This window comes from Felis catus, chromosome F1, assembly GCF_018350175.1.
Source record: "Felis catus isolate Fca126 chromosome F1, F.catus_Fca126_mat1.0, whole genome shotgun sequence".
Classification (NCBI taxonomy): domain Eukaryota; kingdom Metazoa; phylum Chordata; class Mammalia; order Carnivora; family Felidae; genus Felis; species Felis catus.
The window spans coordinates 53,554,293-53,578,270 of NC_058384.1; the positions used below are offsets into that span (position 1 = coordinate 53,554,293).

Below are 23,978 nucleotides of genomic sequence, written 5' to 3' on the forward strand. Positions count from 1 at the left end.
TCTTACAACTTATATTACATATTCAGACTTGGAGGAAATGTTTATGTGTATCATGGCGTAACTAGTTATTTCTGTGACACTAGGTTCATAAGAGGTCAAAGTAATCGGACAGGAGGGATTAAATTGTGCAAAGGGTAGAAACTAGCTGCTAAGCAACCGCTGGTGTCTCTTTCGGAAACTTACCTGTTCCTAGGAACTGGGCTCCCTCCTGTAGTGACGTGGGACATCCCTCCCAGCTGTTATACACGTTGACTTGCTCTTCAGCACTCTGCCAAATCAGAGGCTCCCAAATAGCAAAGGGATTATAATTCTTCATAAAATACATATCCTTGACACAGCCCACAAAACCTTTACGGATTATGTCTGTAGGGGTCGAGAGATATCAATAAATATGTATTTTGGAAACATTCTTTCAAAGCAATTAATTTTATGTGTCATTCACATAAAAGAAACAGGCAATAGCTCTCACTACCTATTTACTGCAAACCTCTTAATGATTCATGTAAACACCACACCATTACCTATGTTGAGTGGTAACAGTTATAATGTCAGATCCACTGTTTCCAAAGAAATAGATGTTTATGTAGAAATTGTGGTTTTATAGGAGTAGCCTGAATATTGCCTTTTGAACTAACAAGAAGATTTCATCTGCCACTAGTCTTAAAAATAAAATAATAAACACTTAAAAATAAAAATGTTGTAACAAGTTTTTGGTTTTTTTTTATTTTTTTTATGTTTATTCATTTTTGAAAGACAGAGAGAGACAGAGCACAAGCAGGGGTGGCGTGGTGAGAAAGGGGGACACAGAATCTAAAGAAGGCTCCAGGCTCCGAGCTGTCAGCACCAGGGCCCGACGCGGGGCTTGAACTCACGAACCGCGAGATCACGACCTGAGCCGAAGTCGGATGCTCAACCAACTGAGCCACCCAGGCGCCCCAACAAGTTTTAAAAGTAAGATTTGAAGGAAGTGTTTCTATTAATCTAATCTCATTTGTATTTTAGTTCTTTCATCATTATGAACCAGTCTATTACACAAGTAGGTCAATAATTTGATTTCATATTTAGGAATATAATATTGACCTTAATTTTAGAATGCCCCGGACCAGGCAAAGGTAGGGTTTATGAACATAGCAAATAGCTGGTAATAGGAGTTGGGAAAGAAATGAAGTGAAATGAGAGAATTAGAACTAGAGAGCAAGAAAAACCTAGAGAAGAGGACGCAGCATCGCAGCTAAGGTCACACTGCATCCAGTGATGTCCATACTGATCAACACAAAGCTTCGATCTCGGCTTTTGAGTTTATGACTTGATTCTAGGGAAGGTATTCACCAGCAATCAAAGTTCTACAAGGCCAAGTTCTACAAGGCACAAGGTCAGATTACTTATTTATTTATAATGGAGATATGTCCTCTACAGGAAGGGTACTTGGAGTCAGGTATGCTCTCTTCCCAGTGCCTGTTTGTACCATAGCCAAGACATGTGCTGGATGGACAAAGAACTGGGGCAAAGATTGAGAGCTCGTTCTCTCTCTCTCTCCCTCTCCCTCTCTCTCCCTCTCTCTCTCTTTTTCTCTAGTGGGTGTGTGTGTATGAATGTTTTTGAGAGACTTCTCGCTCTACCCGTCTAAAGTAGTCCAATAAAAACCCTCTCTATTCTAGAGATATCTGAGGAGGCAACTACATTCAGTCTTGGGTATTTAAATATATCCTTCTCCAAATTTCACTGAAAACATTTTATTCCTTTTGATCTTCTTCACCGTTATTCCTTGAAGACCCTCACCCATGAACAATTTATATTTATTTAGGTTCTAGCTCATGTGTAATATTTATGTAGTTACATTTTACTTCCTGGGAGAGACTGAGGCGATACCCTATATGCCCTTCAATGCAGACATGGGAAAACTACCCTGAAATCTTAGCAATGCTTTTGGAAGGATGTTTTTTTTTTCTTTCTGTCTAAGGTTAATTCTGTCCATGGTAGTTTTTATTGGTTTCATTTTGAATCTGTTTTTGTTCTCTCATTCCAAAAATACAGGAATTATTTTGTTTATGTCTTACAGTACTTATGGCATTTGCTTGACATTATACATTTATATATTTGTACCCTCTATTGTGGCAAAGACCACATTTTGTTCATCTGTGGATATCTAAGGTCTGGTTTAGAGCTGATCACATGCTCAATACTCAGGGAAGTTTATTTACCCTGTTTAGAGTATAAATCAAGCCCATAGTTTCCTATTTCTGTGTTGCTTCAGATTAAAATCTAAAAATATTGATACATAATCCTAAAAAAACATTTATTTTTTTAAGTTTATTTATTTTGAGAGAGGGAGAGAGAGTAAGCATGTGTAGGGGAGGAGGAGAGACAGAGAGAGGGAGAGAGAGAATCCTAAGCAGGCTCTGCACTGTCAGCTCAGAGCCCAATGTGGGGCTTGATCTCATGAACCATGAGATCATGACCTAAGCCAAAATCAAGAGTTGGATGCTTAACTCACTGAGCCACCCAGGTGCCCCTAAAATAACATGTTTTTGACTGAAATTAGTATCATTCACTTCAAAAGTTTAATATACTTTTTAATAAACTCTGTTTATATGTCAGGGGTTGTCACGAAGAATTTAAATGCAAGTAATACATGGTTCCTTTAGAAAAAAGGAAACCTAAGGGACATTCTTGTCTTGATACAGGAATAGCATGCGATAAAATATAATACTATTATTCATACCTTATAATAATGTACTCATACTTGATCCTGTTGTAAATTTTGGTGACAAGATATAAATCCTAAAGAGGAAACTCACCAGGATCCTTCCTGAGGACAGTATAACCCTGTGGAAGCCCTCCCACAAACACTCCTGTGTTCCCTCCGATAATAGTGCTCCCATTCGGTGTGGCCGAGGAACCTATGGAAAAGGAGATGAGAATTTCAACTTCCCCAGAATAATCTGGGTTCTGTTCACTTAACAAAAGATTAAACCCTTCACTGAGCTTCTGGATATGACTCTTTCTTGGTTCTCCTCTTTGTTGTCTTTCTTCAATGGTTCTTCCTCACTGTCCCAACATCTTGATGCTGGAAAGACCAGGTCTCCTGCCTTCTCAGATCTCTTTCTCTCCCCACATACGTGGGTATACTAAGTCCTCTAGATGACTTGGAGTGCTTGGCACCTATGTGAACCACGAGCCCCAAAGACCAGAGGAGACCTGGGTCCCCAACTATGTTGTGTTCACAGCACACATCTGTTATGATTTCTAACTCCATTCTTCCTTTGAAGGAGAGGTGTTTTTTTGTTTCCTCAGACTCAGAGCCCAAACCACTCTAATTAGCCTTACTTCCATGTGGTCCCTTGGTAAGTGCATGCCATCCTCAGCTGACAATTCCCAATGTGTATCTTTAGTCTGGAACTCTTCCCTGAACTCAGACTTGTACCCAGAAGTCTACCTGATATTTCCACTTGGATGCCTCATAGATACCTAAGACTGACCATGTTAACACTGAACATCTCTCTTTATATCAGCTTCCCCCATGATCCTGTCAACCTTAGTTATGGCAGCTACATTCTTCCAGTTGCCCAGACCCCAAACTTAGCAGTCATGTTCTACATTAGGGACTAGCAAACTCACTATGTAAAAGGCCAGATAATATATAATTTAGGCTTTGTAGACCAGGCAGCTTTAAGTGGTCACAGGCAATACAAAACAAATGGGTAAAGTTGTGCTCCAATAACACTTTATAAAATAATGATGAGCAAGATATGACCCACGAGGGGCTTGCCAATACTGTTCTACTGGAATCAAATCCTTTTTTATTTAAGTAGGCTTTATACTCAGCACAGAGCCCAATGTGGGGCTTGAACTCACAACCTCAAGATCAAGACTTGAGCTGAGATCAAGAGTCAAATGCTTGACCCACTGAGCCACCCATGCACCTCTTGAATCTAATCCTTTTAATTTAACATTTACAATATACCCAGATTTCTCATTATATCCACAATTTTACTTCTTTGGTTCAAGAAACCATTTTTTTATTGTCTGAATTATTTTGTAATTATTATAGAAGTTTGTTAACTGCTCTCCATGTTTCCACCCTTGTTCCCTTTCAAATTCATTTCAAAAGAGCAGCCAAAGTGTTCTTTTTAAAGAAAGAAGTCATAACATGTCACTCCTTTCTTGAAATTCTCCAATGGCTTCCCTTTTTCCAAGTAAAAGTCCAGAAAACCCTATGTAAAAAGCCCTAATGCCTCCCTGATTGCAGCCTATTATTAGCCCCTTCACCCACTTTTTCTCATAGTGACCTCTTTGTTGGTCCTTAACATGCCATACATATGTTCCTACCTCAGGGCCCTGGCACCTACTATTCTGTTGGCTTGAAACATTCTTTTCCTGGATATTTTCCTGGCTTATCCACCTACTCTCTTTTAGGTCTCTGTTCAAATGTCACCTTACCAAAGAAGACTTCTCTAACAGTCTTTTATGAAATCAAAACATTCCCCTCTCCAATACATGCATGCGTGCGCACACACACTTTCTCTCTTATCTTGCTTTATTATTCTCAGAATATACACTACCTGATACTTGTTCAATATTTATTCTGTTTCCTGCCCCTCTTCCGCCTAAAATGTAAATTCTGCTCTTTGTAGCCAGTGTTTCTAGAGCAATCCCTGGGACACAGTAGGTGCTCATTACAATTCCATATTTCCTGAATAGATTAATAAAAGCCTGCATCATTATACAGGTACTGTAAGTATTTTATAATTATCTAAGGATAGTAGATAGGGTAGGATGGAAAGAATACTAAACTTAAAATTGCAAAGACAGGATAAGTAAGTGTTGAAAGAATGCTGCCTACCAGCTGTGCAAATTGGGAAAAGCTATTTACCTTTTCTGAGCCTCAGTTTCATCACTTCTAAAATGTATGTGATGATCGCTTTACTTTATTTGTCTTTCGCAGGTCAAAAATAAAATGAGAGAACATAAGTAAAAGCCCTTGCAAACTGTAAAGCATTGCAAAAGACAAAATTGCTACTGATGACTTTGCTCTTATTTTTGCTTTACTGAAACGGTGCGTAAAGGAGGAAATGGTTGCCAGACTTCATCATTTTGGGAGCACCCCAAAGGCAAATTCAACAGCAATTCAGGCAAAACGGAGAGGAAATAAACGTGAAAAAAGAGATGTAGAAATACAAGCAACAGAAAAGTATGGCAACGTTAGCATATCAATAGAACCGTTCATATATACAGCTCTTACCTGTATACTGCCCATCAAGTGTGATTTGGCCGAAAGCCTGATGCCTAATAGCAATTATTTCATGCCATTTGCCATCGTTATATTGTTTACCACCATCATTAGTTGTAGTAACTTCCATTGAAGAGCCCTTAAGGAAACAAATGAGTGAATGAGTGGGTGAATGAATGTATATGTTTACAAACTCACACACATGTATTTGTAGTTTGCTAAAAAACAGTTTATAAGCTTTGACATCCCCATGATGCAAGCATGCATATATTTCAACAGAACTCAAAGTGAAAGTTGATGCCTGACATCATTCTGGATTTTCTGTGATGTCCTCCTAGAAACAGTACTCAAATCTGAAAAGATCTTCTCTGTGGAATAAAAAAATCTCTTAAAAGTACACTTGCATTTTGAGAACTTATATTCATTAGAAAGATAATGAATCTCCTACTCTAAAAGTTTAGCTCTTAAGAATTTTGGTAGAAATATGAAAAAAGAGCTTAAAACTAATAAAACGCCATTGAATCTATATTGTGCTAAAGGTAGGGAAACATCTGGCAAAAAGTTTTTCTCTGGCAAAAACATTCACTATACTGCTAATAAGTAGAAGGAATGGGATTCATATAAAAATTAGCCAGTTATCAACACATTGAACATAAATGCATAGTTAAACTTAGTACTCATTGCCTTGTAATCTTAAATCTAGCATTGAAACTTATATCTAAGGTCATTCTATCATAGTTAAAAATGAGTTCCTAGGGGCGCCTGGGTGGCGCAGTCGGTTAAGCGTCCGACTTCAGCCAGGTCACGATCTCGCGGTCTGTGAGTTCGAGCCCCGCATCAGGCTCTGGGCTGATGGCTCGGAGCCTGGAGCCTGTTTCCGATTCTGTGTCTCCCTCTCTCTCTGCCCCTCCCCCATTCATGCTCTGTCTCTCTCTGTCCAAAAATAAATAAAAAACGTTGGGAAAAAAAATGAGTTCCTAATCAGTTAAGAGTAGGAAATGGCAGGGGTGCCTGGATGGCTCAGCCAGTTAAGCATCCGACTTCAGCTCAGGTCATCATCTCAGGGTTCATGATTCGAGCCCCATTTAGGGCTGTTAGCACAGAGCCTACATCAGATCCTCTGTCCCCCCCCCCCTCTCTGTCCCTCCCCTGCTCTCTCTCTCTCTCTTAAAACAATAAATAGGGGCATCTGTGTGGCTCAGTCAGTTAAGCGTCCGACTTCAACTTAGGTCATGACCTAGCAGTCTGTGAGTTCAAGCCCCTCATTAGGCTCTGTGGAAACAGCTCAGAGCCTGGAGCCTGTTTCAGATTCTGTGTCTCCCTCTCTCCCTGCCCCTTCCCTGCTTGCTCTCTCTCACTCTCTGTCTCAAAAATAATAAACATTAAAAAAAAGTTAAGAGTACGAAATGGCAGATATCAAGAAGAGAGATTAGCAGAAAGGAGGTAAGGGTAAGGAAACAGAAAGAAGTAGAAGAGAAACCTTCCATCTGAGTACTTCCTAGCCAAGTGGACACTTTTGGGCATATCATGCTTAGTACAGTGTTACTTTTTTTAGCGTTCATGAGCAAATAAGCCTAGGTAGAAGATATTTCAACTCTGTCACCATCATCAGTTACTACCACTACTATCAAAGAAAAAAAACAACCAGAAAATTACTCCAAACCTTCTAAATGAAAATAAATTTCTTTCTTAATGAAGGTAATTTTCTTAGCAATAATTAACTTCAAATCCAATAAAAAATGTTTAAACCAAAATAAGTCTGGGTAAAATATTACAAAATATTTTTTTTAATTAGTTGGATGGAGTGCTTGGCCAAACTCCTATAATTTTGGAATACTGTTTTTCCAAAAGAGAAAAGTAATAATTATCTGATGTAATTGAAGATTTATATCACAAAAAGTGCAATGTGAGTCATACCATCTTAAGTAAAACATTTCTGTATGTATTTCCCTAAAATAGCTTCGGCAATGTAACATGTCCATTCTACATATTTAATTGGCTCCTGTCAGGCCTCATACAGCGCATGACAACATGTATGACATACAGAAATTCATATCACAAAAAAACAGCTTTTAATTTCCCATGAGTATGAGTGGGTTGTTTCTCATGTGGACAGTGTCCCAACTTTTATAGACAACTCGATCAGCTAGAAAGATGACCATTTGGTATATCTATTTTCTAGTCCTTGAATTTTTGTAGGTTGGCTTTCTTTAGATCTCTTTCTTCTACATACTCTTTTATTTTCTTCAACCCTATTTCAACATTTTAATATTTTACAAACACACATTTCATTATCGTAGTTTAATAATTAAAACCAGAACTGGTGTCGTGCCCAATTAATGTGCCCTGGTAGCATGCCCATTAGTTTTTCCATTAGTGAATTCAACAATACTAATGGGATTACTAGCATGGGATGCTAATTGGGCGTGACATAAGAAACTGGCTTACTTCTTAGCATACCCTTGCTAATGATGAAATTAATGAGCATTTTATTAAATGCTGTCTCATCAAAGTGTACTTAGTTAGCGTTAAAATTGTTACAAACGATGCTGCATTCTAAAGATCAGGTGTCTGAGTAAGTGGTTCTTCATGTTATGTTTGGCAACAATTTGAAGCATTAACAGTTCTCTACATCAGAAATTACATTCACTGGAGACAAATTCGAGTACATAACATAGAGCTTCGGGATGCCAAATTTGCTTTATACTTGGAAGAACTTAGCATATTATTCTTTGGTGATCATTTGAAAATTATACTCCCCGACCAATGTTAAGAGAATAATTCTGCGATCGATCCTAGTATCATAGCATGCAGTTTATTCTTTCCATTTGGAAAACATCAGACATGTTAAATAAATGCCATTCACACTTGTTTGCAGCTTTCTTCTAGGTGAAATCAGAATGTTATGTGAATTTCTTCTTAACATCACTGAACATAAAACATTTAAATGATTCCCACAAGTCATTATTGGCCAATAAAATATCATTTAATCACGTATATACAAACAGAAATTAATAAAATAAAGAATGGGAGATAATAGCTGGTAGAGACTTAGCCAAAAAATACAGCAATTAAGAATCGGAGGAACTTTACTGTGAATCTTCACAATAATTCCAGGTGTTTGGTTCAAAATATGCGAACACATATCCAATTTTAAATATTATGAAGAATCTTTCCTCCTACCCCAAATACTTATTCACAGAATGCATTTGATCATTGAAAGCAAAGCAAATAAGTTTTTACACCTATAGCCTCTCTGTAGGATTACACTGTTATATAAGGAATTCATGACTTAAGTTTATTAACATATTTCTAAAAACACACACAATAACTTCAAGTTGTTTTGAAACGATGTGCTAGACAGCAGTGACTTTAAGTTACTATAAAAGGCTCTTTTCACAATTCAAATTTAACTCTTTTGAATGGATTCAGGAAAGTAACTTAAAAATAATCATCACCTAAAGTCAAAGTTTCTAACAAACTGAGAAATTAAGACAAATAAGAACTAAATTGTTAAATAATCATTAAAGAGCTGGAAATTGTATCCTAGAAAATGGGTAATTTTCTTCAATTATAAGTATACTTTCCCATAGTTATTCAGTCAGTCAGTCAAACTGTCAACAGATATTTATTTATTGAACATTCTAAGGACTTAGCCACGGGGATATGTTTCAGGACAAAGCAGAAAGACTTTGCCCTCACCGGTCTGTACAGTCTGATACCAAAGATACATTAAGCAAGTAACTACTTGTCTGATGAGTACAATAAGGTGTTCATTAGATAATCTTATCTCATATAAAGACAAAGGACAGAGAACTGGCAAAATATAAATAATTTGAACATCAATAGGAAGCATATAAAACTCCTAACTTCTTTAAATCTGGGATACCTCTAACTTTCTACAGACAGCTGTATTCCATATTCTGTCCTAAAAACAGAACAAACAATGCAAGAACATTCAAGATTTTCTCCATTCCTCTGGTTCAACAATTCTTGGTCTGAAAATATGTAGAGCCTTCATTAAAAAGTTAGCAGATATGTCTACTTAACCTGCATTAGAGTATAAATTCCTCAGTAGTGAGGAAGGATAGAGCCTCTGCTAGCTGGAGCTCACTGTTTCATACATAGATGGCATCAGGTCCCAAGACCACTTAGTATAATATATCTGATTATACTTTCTCGAGTACATCCTAAGGTAATCCTGCTCAACTAATACCTTATTTTCTTTTTAATAAATTAATTGTCACTTTCCTGAAAATGCAGACAACTTTTGCCTTATGGAGAGATACTATTATTTCAGATAAAAAAATCACTTGCCAGGCATCATTAAACCCTTCCATTCCCCTGTTCCTCCAACTTTTGGCCATACCAATTTGATTAATACTTGGCTGGCACCTACCAACTTTTTATACAGGTTAGGATTTGAGTATAGAGAGTAGGGACAGAGCAGCTGGAAAGGTAATGACAGCAATGAGTGCTCTAAGTAATTATCTGAGGGAGAAGGGAGAGGGACAGAAATTATTGGCAATGTCCTGTGAATGCTTCCCTGAACTCTGCTATTGTCTCTTACACTGGACTATCTGATCACTGAAAAGGCAATGACAACGATGAGATAGAGTTTTCTGGCAGCCATTCTCAGGATCATAATGACAATACTGTGGCTGAGTGGAGTTAACTCGTTTACCCTCCTGTTCTGCAGCATGTTAAGGTACCACATTCTTCCCAAAGGGAAACAACACTGTCCAAAGAGGTGGCAGTCGTGCTTCAGGTCTGGTGAAATCATTTTTGGATTAATTCTGCAAAGACTTTGCCCCACATGTTTGGAGTGCATGTGTGTATAAGTGTGTGTGCTCGCATGTATGCGTATGGTACTGGATACTGGCGATGAACAACCTAGGCCAGTATCTGGTTGCGAATGTAGCTCTGGGATGTGCATGGTCATCTAGAATCACACAGACACAGGGATGGACATTCATGAAGGACATGGCCAACTGTAAGTGCAAGGCAGCATGAAGCCACCATAGGACATCTCTCCGAGTACTGTTCCTTCCCTGCCCTCTCCAACTTGGGCAGAGACTCTGTTCTCCAACTGTGGGAGAAGAGGGGCCCAGATGAGCAACTGGAAGTAGTGAATGGCATTGCATTCATTTCTCACCACTGTGCTCCAGTGCATAACTGTGTAACACAGTGCAGGGAGTACAAAAGTTGTGTAACCAAATGGCATTGAATGAAATAAAGTAAATCCAGTGCCAGCGTCATCACTAAATTATTGTGTGACCCTAGTTAAACCACTTCATCTAAAGCTGGGATGAAAACAATACCTACCTCAAGTGGCCACTTCAAGAATGAAGTCAGATAATTAATGTGAACCCACTTTGTATACTTTAAAAGCTCTATGACTAAGCGGTTATACAATTAAGGTTTTTCTCTATCTGGCATCTTCTCAAATATTCCCGGATATTAATAGGTTGAGGAAGGAAACACAGAGCCAGATTTTTCTTTCTCATTGACATTCTTCTATTTTACCGTACTGTTTTCCTTTCTTTTCATGATTTTTGTTGATTTTTACCATCTAGCATTTAGTCTCTTTTCACCTTGTTAATTTGGATGTTCTGGGAACATCTTCATTTTATCAATAATTAATGTCTTTTTCACAGCATTTAAAATCAAACATTTTTGCCTATCCATTTTATGAAAATAAGACACCAACGCGATCTATTCCCCTACTGCCTTCTCCACTAGGTTGATACCTTTAGAAACTTTTAAATCACTCATCTTTCCCTCTCCTTCAACTTTCAGTAATTTTAGCACCAAACAACTATTAGAGGTGTATTTGTTTGTCCGCTTTGCCTTTGCCACGTGTCTCCTCTATTTCAAAGATTCTTTGGCAGTGTAAAACACATTTCTAGTCACACTGTCATTAAATATTTAAGGTGAACTTAGTATTGTCAGGTTTAATATTCACTACTGCTTTTCCTCTTTATAGTTCAGACTTTTTTTTCTTTCCTTTTGGTTAGAAGCCAAAAGGTTTGATATATTTCCTTCCAATATGGCACATGGATGGTATTTTATCTGAGTCTCCGGGTATTTAACAAGCATTATTCTTTCATGTTAAAAAGCAGTATAATACTGGAGTTAAAAATCATGGTCTTTGGAGGTGGATTGCCAGGGTTTCAGTCCTGGCTTCATCACTGATTAGTTGGATGATGCCAGGGAAATTAATTTAACTGTGGCTCAGATTGTATTTTTACTTGTAAAGTGGGATTACGAGTATCCACATCAGAGTTGTGGTATTTAAATGTGTGTGTGCATGTGCGTGCGTGTGTGTGTGTGTGTGTGTACACATTGTGTGAACACTTACAGTAACGCCTGGCACATAGAGATCCTAGAGAAGCAATAGTTTTGCTTAATCTTGATTAAAACTTCATCAGTCCTTTCAATAAATTTATAATCCATTATTTATTAAAAGGATATCCTCTCCTACTTTAGATTCCATTATTTTCTCTCATCCTTTGTATCCTTTTTATCGTACAGGTGTTTTTTGATCTCCTTTTGAATTTCTTCTTAGTAGTCTCCATCTTTTTAAATCTTGTTACATATTTTGACCTGCTAATCTGAGGCTCAGAAGTATCTTCTTTCTAATTAATCTACTTAAAGTTCTCAAATGATAAATAATATTTTCAGTTCTGTAATTGAATCAACTTCAGCATGCTGGTTGTTGTATTTTCGTTCCCAATTGCCATCTGCCTGGCCTTCTGAGACAGCTGCTTCTTCTCCCGTTCTCTCTGGCTGCTGGATCTGCTTATGTGTGATGCTATTTCTTCTTTGCTCACTCACTGCCCACCTATGGACACCCCTTAGGAAACTGCAATTCTACAGGACACATAGAAGTCCTTGCGCCTGAGGACCTATCAAGTACTGGTCCTGTAGTTATCAGATCCCCGTTGAAACACCAGGCAGAAAACTTTCTTCCTTGGTTTTTCCAGGTGCCAACTCATGGCTCTTCCAACATCCTGAAACACCAAGGGCCCACCCTGCCTCTTGAGGCCCCTGCAAGGAGACTGGCATGATGCTCAAATACATCTAATCCAGCAGGCCCTGCCTTTCCTCTCCAAGATGTGTGGGTATTCGGGGTGTATTAAGAGGTGATCCTCCCCGGGAGCTCTTAGCCCATGCCTTAGATCAGGGAGGAAAAGTCATGCCAGCTTTACAGTGTAATGTAAAACATTTATTTGGCAAGCATAATTTATGACTTAGATCAGCAGTTTTAAGTTGAAAACCTGAGGAAACACAAAATAAAACATCTTTTACAAAGTTTTACTCATTTCTCAATTACTCACAGGCCCAATACAGTGCCTAATGTCAAATTCCTACCAATATTTGTTTAACTAAAGGGAAGACAACTATTCAATGCTTTCCCATTGCCCTTAGGAAAAGTTTATATCTTCACATTTGCTTACAAGGCCCTACATGACTTGGTTTCCACCCAGCTTTTCAACCTCACACTTTTCTCTTTGTTTCATCCCTCAGCCATCTTGGATTCATCTCAATGTATACAATGTCATGTTCTTATGTACCTCGGGCACTTAAGATTTGCTATTTGCTCTGCCTGGAAATTATATTCCCAGTGCCTTCCTCGATCTTTCATTAGTATCTCCTATGTCCTGTCCCACCTCAAACACACATCTTCCTAAACAGACATATGCTCTTGTTCTGACCGACTTTTCCTCATTGTTTTGCATCTCAGTTAAATACCACATTTTCAGAGCAGATTGACAACTCAGCAAAGAAAGACCTTTTATTTTATGCTCCCATAATGCTTAGCATTTTTTACTTCTCTTTCTTAATATACATGAATACTTTAAATTGGTTTTTTCAGTGTATCCTCCTCAGACTGTTTCATAAGGGCATGGTCACATTTAACTTTAAAACTATTGCAGTCTGCAACACCCAGCATTATACTACCTGATAGGCCCTTAAATATTTGTTGGCAAACAAAGGAGGCATGGAGAGAGGAAGGAAGGAATGAAGGAAGGAAGAAAGAGTCATGGGAGACAGAGAGAAAGAGGGAGAGAGGAGGAAGAGAGAAAGTGGAAGAATAAAGGGTGATATAATTTTGCTTACAAGGAAAATAATCAGTCTTTTCAAATTTACATAAAACTTTTCCCTTTATGATAAGATAGCATACGGTTGTTAAGCATGTAGACTCTCAGTCAGACTATGTGGTTTGAAAGTCAGCTCTGCTATTTCAGCTGTGGGAAAGTCATCACCACCATGGTAGGTTTCATTTTCTCCATTGGTAAAGTGGGGATAATAATAGTACTTACCTCGAAGCTTTTGGTGAGGATTCAGGGTGAAAATATAAGCGCTTACCTCAGTACCTGGCACCTAGGACGCTCTCAGAAATATCAAGTCTTATGATTACTCATTTACCTGAGGATCGAAAAGAAAATAAGGACGTCCATTCTTCAACTGAAGTGCAAAATACTCTTCCTGATTGCCAGGTGATGCAGCAAAGACAATCAAACCTTCAGGCACCCTTGTTCGAAAACTGGCCTTAATGCCTGGAGACAAGTGCAATCAGCAAATCAGTGCTGGGGTTTTGTTGATTCTTTCTGATAAACGTACATTTACTTTCATTATTATTTATGATGCAGTGAGTACAGTCAGGGAATTATACACAGCAATGGACTGGTCCTAGCCATTTGGTTTTAAATACAACCTATTATGAATGCCAACCTGTTCTTGGAGACTCAAGCCTGCACTCCCACTAATCAATATATAATGTACTTTAAATTTATGCAAAACTCATCAACATATAAAGACATGTTGTCAACCCAAAACTGGATATTCAGAGTATCAATGTGAAAATATTATCAGAGCCATAAAAATAAATGGGTTTTTGACATGAATGAAAGGACCACAGGGTACCTCATTTAAAATGCTTATGATGTTTAAAGAATCAATCTAGTAATAGAAGCTAAGAACTGGAAAGACCTGCTATGAAGCAGCCCAGAGAGCTAATTTTCTGAAACAGGATCCTGTAACCAAATGGTCTACAGCCTTTAAAAGTTCAGGGTCTCCTTCACCCTTCAGATAACCTACGAGCACTGCCCTTGACACACAGTGCTATTGTCTCACAGGAATTTACCCAGCTCTGGAAGCAGGGGAAGCTTGTGATGGTCTCATAAACTGTCTTCGCACTACCCTACATGGTCCCAACTCCATTCAATGTGGAATCCCACTCACTTACAGCACTCTTCCTGTGTATCACACACTTCACTTCATGTTTTGAAAGTGGCAAAGAAGTTTAAGAGGTGCAGTCTTTGTTCTCAAAGAGTTTCCAGTTTAGTTGGAAATTAAAACAAAAAATGTATGTGTCTTAACAGGCAAATCGACAAGGAGAATAAAATAAGAGGTCAAGAACTTATGTAAGAATCAAATACCAGCTTGAGATCACAATATTAAATAATTAGTGAAACTGATTTGAGTAGTAATACAGTCAACCATAACTATGGAAGTTTGAAGGAGAGAAAGCCCCCTTCAGGCTGGGCTGGTAACCAAGTTTCTTACATAGATGGGTTTTTTTTTTAATTTTTTTAACGTTTTATTTATTTTTGAGACAGAGAGAGACAGAGCATGAACGGGGGAGGGGAGGAGAGAGGGGGAGACACAGAATCAGAAGCAGGCTCCAGGCTCTGAGCCATCAGCCCAGAGCCCGACGCGGGGCTCGAACTCACGGACCGCAAGATCGTGACCTGAGCTGAAGTCGGACGCTTAACCGATTGAGCCACCCAGGCGCCCCCATAGATGGGGTTTTAATTGGGGATCAACAGACCGCACCTGCTGCAGGAGCCATGTCGGACTCATCTTTCCACCCCATTCATCCCATGATGGCTAGGTGCACTTATTAAATATTTTGAGAATCTGGAGAAGGAGAAATGAGAGGAGGTGCATCAGAGGGAAGGGGGAAGTTTTAGCATAATTGTGGAGACAGGGAAGCAGAAGTCATTTCGTGAGTATTGTATTATTTTTTAACTATGCATCAATGGAACATTCACATTAACTGAGTACTCTGCTACACAGTAAAAAAGAAAAAACTAACAAGCCAGTGCCTGACATTAACTTCTAGCTAAGAAAACAGACAAAACAAAATCCAGTAATGAGGTGTGATAAGTGATAGAGACATATTTATAAGACATAATTTGATTCAAAAGGATTGACGCAGGTTTTACAGAAAATTTGATGCTTGAAATTGTTTTCAGAAAGTAGAAGGGACTTTAGGGGAAACCTCAAAGGGCTAGAGGTATGGAAAGTATTAAAGAATGTTGGATGTGAGGGAGTTCAGATGAGTCTGGAAAGACGGGCAAGACCACATCTTAGCCTATCTGCCATAGACTATCTAGCTTGAGAAGCTTGGGTAGAAGACAAAGATGAAAAGACAGGTTGTATGATAAGTATCTTTAGAGTGAAGTTTTTTTAACACTTTAACAGCAAAGGCAATCCTGGAATATGGGCTTCAGACTTTCCCAAGAGGCAACTCAAATTTTTCCCAGCCTTCTTAGCTTCTGCATCTTCAGCTTCCAGGTTTTTTTGTGCATTGGCCCTTTGAAACATATTTGTCCTACCCATTTTGATATTACATTGCCTCATATTCTGATTCTCTTCCTCCCAGCTTCTAGGACATTATTATGTCCTTGTTAGACTTATACCTGGTCTCTCCCAGTGTCTCTCTGACTCCACAAAATAAGATTGTTGGTCCCAACAAATCACTCTTTAGTATTCAAATTCATTTGAATCCTTGCTACTAGTTCATCTCTCGTACTAAATTTACTTAGCTAAATTCCAGATTGGAATTTACCCTATAGACTAAAGGAAGGTATTAAACGTTGGGTGCAGAAAGGGAATAGGGTGCTCAAAGTCAGGATTAAGGCAACGAAACTAATGGGGGGATATATGAAAGATACAGATAATTTAGCCACAGTGGAACCAGTTAGGATATCACTATGCTTTGGGGGAATAAGATGATAAAATTTTTAATTAAGAACTGACAAGTAACTAAATGGGTTGAAAGGAAAACTCTGTATATTTTAGAAGAAACTCATTAAGACATGTTGATATGAGGTGATGATGTGGGACTACATGGTGAATCCTTTTCATCAATCACTGGAGGGAAAAAGCATCATTATTAACAGAAATAGAAAGGTCAGATAAAGAAGAAAATATGGGGTTGAGGACATAAGTTCAGTTTGGGGTACAATGCATTTATATTAGTTATGTTAAAACCTATCCATCATTTAGAAACAAGAAACTAAATCTTAGAAAAGAAGATGAGTCTAGAAAACTAAATTGGCAAACACCAGTCAAGAATCCATGTCTCCTGGAGGCAGAATGTAGAGAAAGCAGAACCACCTTTAGGGGAAATGCCCCACATTTAGAAAAGAAAAAAAAAATCAAAGAAATGAAACAAAAAGAAAAGAAACAATAACAAAGTCAGAACAATGATGATAATACTGTAAAACAGAAGCCTAGATAAGAGAACGTTAAGAAGGCAAAGTTCGTTAACCATGTGACACTTCCTGTAAGCCCAGAAAAATTACACCTGAAGAAAAGATTACAAAGCTGATACTTACTAATCATTAGACATAATCATTTTCAGTAGAACGCAATGGTCCAGAGCCCAAACTACTGGGTGATAAGAATTGAGAGAATGGATGAATAAGTAATGTATATACAACACTCATCACAAAAATCTGATAAAGAAGGAAATGGGAGGCAAAGAAATAAATTACTTGGGTACACCAATCAAGTTAAAGGAGGAGACACCTGCCAGCAAAAGCACAGACTTGGCCAAAGTGTGGTCGACAGTGTGACTAGAGAACAGTTCTATCTCTACCAACTCTTCTCCTCTTAAGCTTCTCTCCTTCGGGTCTAGAGTAGTTCTCTCCAACAGACATCTTACCTTCTTGTTATTGTTTTTCAAATTTTATATGTGATATCAAATACTATAATCAAAACTATTACTTTAAAATTAAACACCTGGCAGCATTTGGGGGGCTCGGTAGGTTAAGCGTCAGACTCGATCTCTGGTCAGGTCATGACCTTATGGTTCATGAGATTGAGACCTGTGTGGGGCTCTGCACTGACATCACGGAGCCTGCTTGGGATTCTCTCTCCCTTTCTCCCTCTCTCTTTGCCTATCTCTCTCTCTCTCTCTCTCTCTCTCTCTCTCCCTCTCTCTCTCTCTCTCTCTCTCTCTCTCTCTCTCCCTCTCTCTCCCTCTCTCTCTCTGCCCTTCTCTCTCTCTCTGTCTCTTTCTCTCAAAATAAATAAATGAACTTAAAAAATAAATAAAAAATTAAACAGATGAAGGTGATTTCATACAAATAGCTACAATTCAGGACATGAAGATGACAAAATTCTCTATTACTGTACTGGTGGCATCTATGTGGCAATAGACAGGAGAGAAACAGTAAGGATTTGAATGAGGGAAGAAATTAATCAACCTGGAAATACAATTAGTTGTTCCTAACTGATAGGAAATTTATTGAATGGAATGGAATCAGGGTAAGAATTACAGGAATATTTAGCCAAGTTATAACTGGGAATAAGTCAACTAATATTACACGCTCTTCATGGGATATAAAAGTGCATGTGTTTTTCAGATACAGCATTTGATTTATAGATTTGACACTTGTGTAACAAAGAAATGCACTTTTAGGGGCGCCTGGGTGGCTTGGTCGGTTAAGCATCCGACTTCGGCTCAGGTCATGATCTCACAGTCTGTGAGTTCGAGCCCCGCGTCGGGCTCTGTGCTGACCACTCAGAGCCTGGAGCCTGTTTCAGATTCTGTATCTCCCTCTCTCTCTGCCCCTCCCCTGTTCATTCTCTGTCTCTCTCTGTCTCAAAAATAAATAAACGTTAAAAAAAATTAAAAAAAGAAATGCACTTTTAGCCCAACTAAAATATAATACTTTACACCAATGAAAGAAAATTTCCTATGAGAAGAGAGGATTTAGTGTAATAAAGGGTAATTTGATTTGAGGTTGTATGATCAACTTTCCCCTAGTTTTTCAAATAATTCAGTGTTGTCATTTTTTCCCTTACATTAGAAAGATAATGAATTTTTTGCATGTATTCTAGGAAGAAATGATCAATGTACCCATCCACTGAAACTTCATGTTCTTGATAATATTGCCATAGACATAGATAAATCCTATCCTCTGAGCCCAAAGTCTTAAATCCTGTAATCAATTTTAAATAAACTAAATTCACATATAAATATATTTGCATGTAAATATAACAATATAATAATTTATAAAATATTTCAAAGAAAATGTTATTGAGTTTGCCATGAGACAGAATAGTAAAATGCCTAATTGTTCAAAATCATCACCCTTCCTTTTCCTGTAAGAAGATTATATATTTGTATGACCCCATCCATTGATTTTAGGCTCAGTCATGTGCCTTTTGTTGGGCAAAGGAATGGAAACAGACATGTGGCACCCTGAGAGAGCAGAAGTTTTTTGTTTTGTTTTGTTGTAATTTTTTTAACGTTTATTCATTCTCAAGAGAGAGAGACAGACAGAGCAAGAGCAGGAGAGGGAGACAGAGAGGGAGACACAGAATTCAAAGCAGCCTCCAGGCTCTGAGCTGTCAGAAAGAGCTCAACACGGGGCTGGAACTCATGAGCAGTGAGATCATGATCTGAACCGAAGTCGGACACTTAACCAACTAAGCGACCCAGGTGCCCCAAGAGCAGAAGTTTGAAATATAGCTATGTGATTGAACTTGACCCTTCTCCCCCTATGCCTCATGCATGGGCTTTCATCCTGTCCCAAGAATAAGAAGACATTGGGCCAGAGCCAAGTGGTACCAAAGGAATTTTTACTTTAAAGCTTTGTGTTAAGGAGCAATGCTGACTCAAATGAATAGAAGGGTAAGAAACATACATTTCACCCTTGCCTAAAATTTAGATTTTGATTTTAAAAAAAGAGAGGACATATTCTAAAGTTCAATATTTTTTGTTTCAAGTATCTGGATAAATAATACAGCATTCTTCTATCTCAATATTTATTCGTTCACTCCAGAAACATTTAAGGAAGGCATACTTTGTGCAGCTACTCTCCTAGGCTCTTTGGATACACTGATGTATAAAATACATGTTTTATAAAATAAAATGGTGTAACATTTTAAAAAATCTAAAAATCCAAGATCTAGATAGAAATGCTTAACTTTTATGCAAATATGTTTTATAACTTTAAATATTTAATCATAAAAGCAACACAGTTACAGGGCCATGGAATAGGCAAAGAGTTCTTAAATAATAAGGCAAAACTATAATAGAAAGGGAAAGGTGATAAATTATCCTGTGTTAGAAATAAAAACTCTTGTCTAACGAAAGGCATGAATGGGAAAGTGAAAAGGCAACTAACGTAGTAGGAGAAGATATTTGCACTACATACTTGTGATAACAGATACATATCTAGAATACATCCTACAAATGCACAAGAAAAAGACAAACAACCCATTAGAAAATTGGGGGCAAATAGATTTTCAAGAAAGATGATAGCCAAGGGACCAATCAACAAAGAAAAGATGCTCAGGATCACCAGTCATCAGAGAAATGCAAAACAAAATGCAGTACCACTAAACATCCACCAATATGGCTGAAATGAAATAGAAAATACAGGGGCACCTCAGTGGCTCAGTCGGTTAAGCTTGACTTTGATTCAGGTCATGATCTCACAGTTCTTGAGTTTGAGCCCCACATCAGGCTTTGCACTGATAACACAGAGCCTGCTTTGGATTCTCTGTCTTCATCTCTCTCTGCCCCTCCCCTGCTAGCCCTTGCTTTCTCTCTCTCCTCCTCTCTCTCTCGCTCTCACAAAAATAAACATTAAAAAATTAAATTAAAAAAAAGAAAATACAAAGTGTAGCCAAAAGGTAGAGCAACTGGAACGCTCACAAACTACTAGTGGGAGTATAAATTGATACAACCACTTTGAAAAACTGGCACTATTTATACATTATCCGTATGTCTTCTAAATATATGCACACCATGTGATCTAGCTATTCCACTCCAAGGTATATATCCCCCAAAATTCATAGGTTCAGAAAGATATACAAGTACATTTATACTTGTATAGTGATGGTATAATGAATTACTTTTCATTATACCATCAAACTGGAATGTGTACAAATGCCCATCAACTACAGAAAGGATAAAGAGATGGGATACAGTACAGCACTGAAAGTGAACAAACCAAGCTACATTCAACTGCATGCATAAATCTCACAAACACGACATTCTGGAAAAAATACTAGGTAGAGTAGAATGCACACTGCGTAATCTCCACTATATCAAGTTTAAAACCAAGCAAATTAAATCAGTGGTGTCAGACATCAGGATAATGGTAGTCCTTGTTGTGACGTAGAACAGGGCATAATGCAGAGCTTCTGGGGGCCCTGAAGATGGTTTATTTAATAATCTGGGTGCTGGATATGCAGGGCTAGTCAGTTTTTGAAATCCATCAACTTGTACACTTATGATTTTTGCACTTTATATACGTTAAACTTCAATACAGAAGTTTGCCAAAAATTAATAAATAATAGTTACATAAAATTCAAACACTATAGAATTATAGAAGCTAAAAGTGAAAGTTCTCTGTAGTCCTACCTGCCATCATGAGAGAAACCACTGCCAACAATTTGGCAAACTTTTTCTCAGAATTTTTTACACACAAACTCTTGCGTTTAGCATACACACAAATGTCATTGTTTATTTGTTTTCTCTTTACTGAAATTGGAGTATATCACACATTCTATTCTACATGTTTCAAAAATACTTTTTAATATATATTGTATATATTGGAGGTGTACATAATATGATATACATATACATAGTAAAATGATTACTATAGTCAAGCTAATTAACATATCATACCTTCACATAGTTATCATTTTTGTGTGCGTGATGAGTACATTTCAAATTTACTCTCTTAGTGCCTTTCCAGTGTTCAATACGGTATTATTAAGTAGAGTCATCATACCTACATGTTAGATCTCTTATTCAACCTAAATAAACCCAACTTTGCACCCTTTGACCAATATTTCCCTAGCTTCTGGTAACCACCATCCTACTCTGTTTTTATTAGTTTGAGGGATTTCCTTATTTGTTTTTTTTTTTTTGCTTTTTATTCACATACAAGTGAGACCTTATAGTATGTGTCTTTCTCTGTGTGGCTTATTTCACTAAGCATAATATCCTTCAGCTTCATCCATGTTGTCACAAATAGTAGGATTTCTTTTTACGTGGCTGAATAATATTCCATTACATATATACATGTATGTATGTGTGTGTATGTGTGTGTATAGCATTTTCTTTATCCATTCATCCATTGATGGACGCTTGGGTTGTTTCCATATTTTAGCTATTGTGAATAATGCTTCTGGTAAGTTTTTTTCACTTATTAACATATAGCAGGTATCTTTCCACATCAGCTCACAACAATATATAGTCATTTCTCCAATGACTAAGTACATTTACCATGGTTTATTTTATAATTTTATTGTAGATAGCATTTAGTTTCTCATTTTTTATAGCAAAGGTATTACTGTGACAAACTTTTTTTTTGCGTTTTTTTAAAATTTATTTTGAGAGAGACAGAGACAGTGCAAAGGGAAGAAGAATAGAGAGAGAGGGAGAGAGAGAATCCCAAGCAGTGTGAAGCCTTCCAGCGCAGAGCCCGATGAACCCACAAAGGGATTGAACTCATGAAGCCGTGAGATTATGACCTGAGCCAAAACCAAGAGCTGAACTCTTAACTGCCTGAGCCACCCAGGTGCCCCTTTTTTTCTTGCATTTTTAAACTCTAGAATAATGTCCAGTTGATAAGAGTAAATATTTAAAAATTAAAAATTGTATAAATATTGCTCCATCTATCACCTCTCACAACTAATAATTAATTCAGATACTTTTCCATAGTGTGAATGACCATTTCCCCAGACTCTGGCCAACAATAAACAGTTCAAAATCTGAGATGCAAAGAATGGGAGCTCAGTGTTGTTTTTTGCACTTTACTGTATATATGCTAAATTTCATTTTTATGTTATTAGTGATGATGAGATTTTTCAGATTTTCATATATATTTTCACAAATATATATATGTCAGCCATAAAAAAATAGCCATACATTTTTTTAGGAGCTATACACACCAGTATCCTTTGCCCAACTTCAAAGACTTCATTTTATTTGTTTCTACTTAATTTACTTGAGTTCTGTACACATTTTGAATCATTCTGTGTTATGAATCATCATTCTCTGTCTCCTGGATTATTGTGGTTGTTTCCCCTAAACGATCTTCCTTTTTCCATCCTTGCTCCATGACTACCTCTTCCAACCAACCAACACACACACACACACACACACACACACACACACACACACACACTCTATGGTCTATTCCAAAATAATAGCTGGAGTGATCCCATCAAAAGGCAATGCTGGTCATGTCCCTCCTCCTTTTGGTACTCGCCAAAGGCTTCCTGTCTTACACTAAGTAAAAGCCAAAGTCATCACAGTAGTCTATAACATCCTAAATAATCCAGTTTCCACTACATCTTTCATTCCTATTATGCTTCCTCTCCCTTTTTCCACTCTTGCTACCCCAATAATTGTTCTTCCTCTCTGCCTGGGAATATCTTTCCCAGGCATCTCTGCATGATTTTCCATCTCATCTTCTATGGGTCTTTTTTTTCCAGTCCAACTTCACTAAGAAGTCATCATGACTGGTCTACTAACAATTCTAACCCTCCTCCACTTTACCTGTTGCCATAATGCCACTCATTAACGCCAGCCTGCCCTCTACTTTTATAATTTATTTACTTCATATTTTCATCCCCTAAAATGGAAGCCCAGAAGAGTACCTGCTTGTTTTCTAAGACCTCAATAAATTTTGTGGAATATTTGATGTTGATACTTTATTTATATAAATATTTCAAATATTTCCTCCCAGTTTGTTGTATACCTTTTACCTCTAGGTTGTCTTTTTTTTTAACAATCCCTTGGGCTAAAATGAAAAGATTAAAAACTTTAAAGTATTCATTTCTTCTGGAATTCATTCTTTAATTAGAAAATATTTCACTACCCACAAAATAACAAAAAGTAGTCTTCGATATTTTCTTCCCGCATATTCATGATATTTTTTTTGACATATAAAATTTTAGTCTTGATAATTTCACTTCCCATTGGACAATGCTGACAGCCTAATAAAAATCTTTCCATAGTTCCTTGAAAAACAATTCTAATCAAGAAAGGGAGCAAATATAAAGCCACCCATACCCCAAGCTACAGAGTCACTAGGAAACGGAGAGTACTAAGAACATGAACATGTGAGTTGGGGAAACTAACATTTTAAACCTGTGGAGTCAGCACCAGAGTTCACACTGGAATCAATAGTAAGATAGACAATGAACAGAAAACATATAAAATCATCCCCTGAAAATCAGTCCCTCCCTGAGTGAAAAAACACAGAGTATAAATTGGATTTGAGCCTGTTGGATCAACACTGGCTACCAGAAAATCCAAAGAATGAGGCACAAGATAGGGCCCAGGAAAAGAAAGGGCATTTGTCAAATGTACTGTTTCTGGGGAAGAGCAGGGTCACCTGAAGGGGCCATGTTTCTTAAAATCAAAGAAGGGACCAAAAGGAAATTAAGAATTCAACAGACACAAAAGAGGTTTCAT

General features: G+C 37.6%; 1 protein-coding gene across 2 annotated transcripts in view; it reads right to left on the reverse strand.

Annotated features, from left to right (window-relative positions):
* The window catches only part of USH2A (usherin), a 773,795-nt gene that overhangs the window by 436,828 nt on the left and 312,989 nt on the right, over positions 1-23,978 (reverse strand). For both annotated transcript variants that reach the window (XM_045048458.1, XM_045048459.1), the window contains 4 exons: positions 13,664-13,794; positions 5,243-5,369; positions 2,799-2,900; positions 184-363 (listed from right to left, as the gene is read on the reverse strand). In XM_045048458.1, the coding sequence (XP_044904393.1) occupies positions 184-363; positions 2,799-2,900; positions 5,243-5,369; positions 13,664-13,794 (540 nt within the window). The remainder of the gene's footprint in view (positions 1-183; positions 364-2,798; positions 2,901-5,242; positions 5,370-13,663; positions 13,795-23,978) is intronic.